Here is a 1,423-nt window from a genome sequence, read left to right on the forward strand (position 1 = left end):
AATGTAAACTGTAATGAAGGCAAAAGGGACATTTTCTTTTCCCAAACTGGATGTTGTACTTTGTCCATATTGTACTAGTACTACTGCGGACATCTTTACAAGGCAACCGCGGCCGTCCTTATTGGACACGGAACATTGCCTCGCATTGTAATAGAGGAAAGAAAAGATGTACCAAAGAAAAGATAGCAATGTCCGATGGTACATCTCCTAACTTTTCACCGCTAGAATTTACAGTCTCTCTCTCAACGCTTGTTGCAATTTGCTTTTATATGGTACTAAAAAAAATTACCTTGCCCTAAATTTTCACAACTTCGGCCCCGTTCGGCTTGCTGAATCTTGGCTGAAACTGACTGAAAAATACTATTTTGACTTAATTATTGAGAGAAAAACACTGTTCCGGCTGAAAAAAATGGCCGAACAAACCGATTTCTGGATAAGCCGAACAGGGCCTTCACCGCAACTCACAAACACGTGCCAAATCCTAATAACACCGCGCCCAAACGCCCAAACATGAACTCGCCAAGAATTTGCATCAGGCGCGGGGCGGCGTGCATGTCAGTACGGAGCGACGACGGCGTCGAAGCAGAACCTCCCGTCCACCGCCGAGCAGTACCGCGTCTCGTTCACGCCGGCGCCGCGCCCCTCCTGGCCACCGACACCGCTCGCCTCCTTCTCGGCCGTCCTCTGATCGGCGGCGGACTTCCCGCCATTCCCCGCCGACGCCGATCTCGTGCCGCCCGCCGCTGCACCTGCACCCCTGCTGCTGCCCTCCGCCTTGGCGCGCCCCCCGTCGCGGCCGAAGCTCTCCAGCGCGCCGGCGCTCATGCCCGGGCCGAAGACGTTGCCTGGCCCCGCGCCGACGAGGGACATGGCCAGGATCCTGTCCATGCCGTCGTCCTCTCTCCTCTGCCCAGTTGCCCACTGCCCACGCGACGGACCGCCGACGGGACGAAGCGGTTGCTGTCTAGCACGTACGTACGAGACGGCCGGGGAAAGTTGAGATGCATACAACTGCTGCCGCGTTATTATTCATCTATATATATTTATAGAGGCGGCGTGTTCCGCCGGCGCCGCCAACCGTGGGGACGCGGACGTGCCCGTTTCGGACTCGCATTGACTCCGACGAAGTCATCACAGCCGCGAGCCGTCCAGATTGGTTTGCTTCGCTATACGTATATACTACACGCTTACATCTTCCATCAGTTTGGTCAAAGTGGTACTACTGTACTATATTCGGATTCGTTTTTTTTATGGTGTCAAAAGTGTGTTGCAAACTTAATAATGACGACTGTGCAGCTGTGCTGAAGTGCTGTACATCCGAGAAATTAAAGATGAGTATGCACTAGGTGATGCTTTATTCAGCCTGTTGGCATTTTTTCTGTGCTCAAGTGCTGTACATTCTGTGTCTCGCATTTTTTTTTTA

General features: G+C 52.6%; 1 protein-coding gene across 1 annotated transcript; it reads right to left on the minus strand.

The window, feature by feature from the left end:
- Nucleotides 1-458: 458 nt before the first annotated feature.
- On the minus strand, nucleotides 459-990 carry LOC136520212 (uncharacterized). The gene has a single exon (XM_066513659.1). It carries the CDS (start codon nucleotides 886-888, stop codon nucleotides 556-558), a length of 333 nt encoding a protein of 110 aa, XP_066369756.1. The 5' UTR covers nucleotides 889-990; the 3' UTR covers nucleotides 459-555.
- Nucleotides 991-1,423: the final 433 nt, after the last annotated feature.

This window comes from Miscanthus floridulus, chromosome 18 (genome assembly GCF_019320115.1).
Source record: "Miscanthus floridulus cultivar M001 chromosome 18, ASM1932011v1, whole genome shotgun sequence".
Lineage (NCBI taxonomy): Eukaryota > Viridiplantae > Streptophyta > Magnoliopsida > Poales > Poaceae > Miscanthus > Miscanthus floridulus.

Excerpts from the sequence above, each read along its gene's own strand:
- LOC136520212 (XM_066513659.1), bottom strand. The coding sequence starts at position 888 with ATGGACAGGATCCTGGCCATGTCCCTCGTCGGCGCGGGGCCAGGCAAC.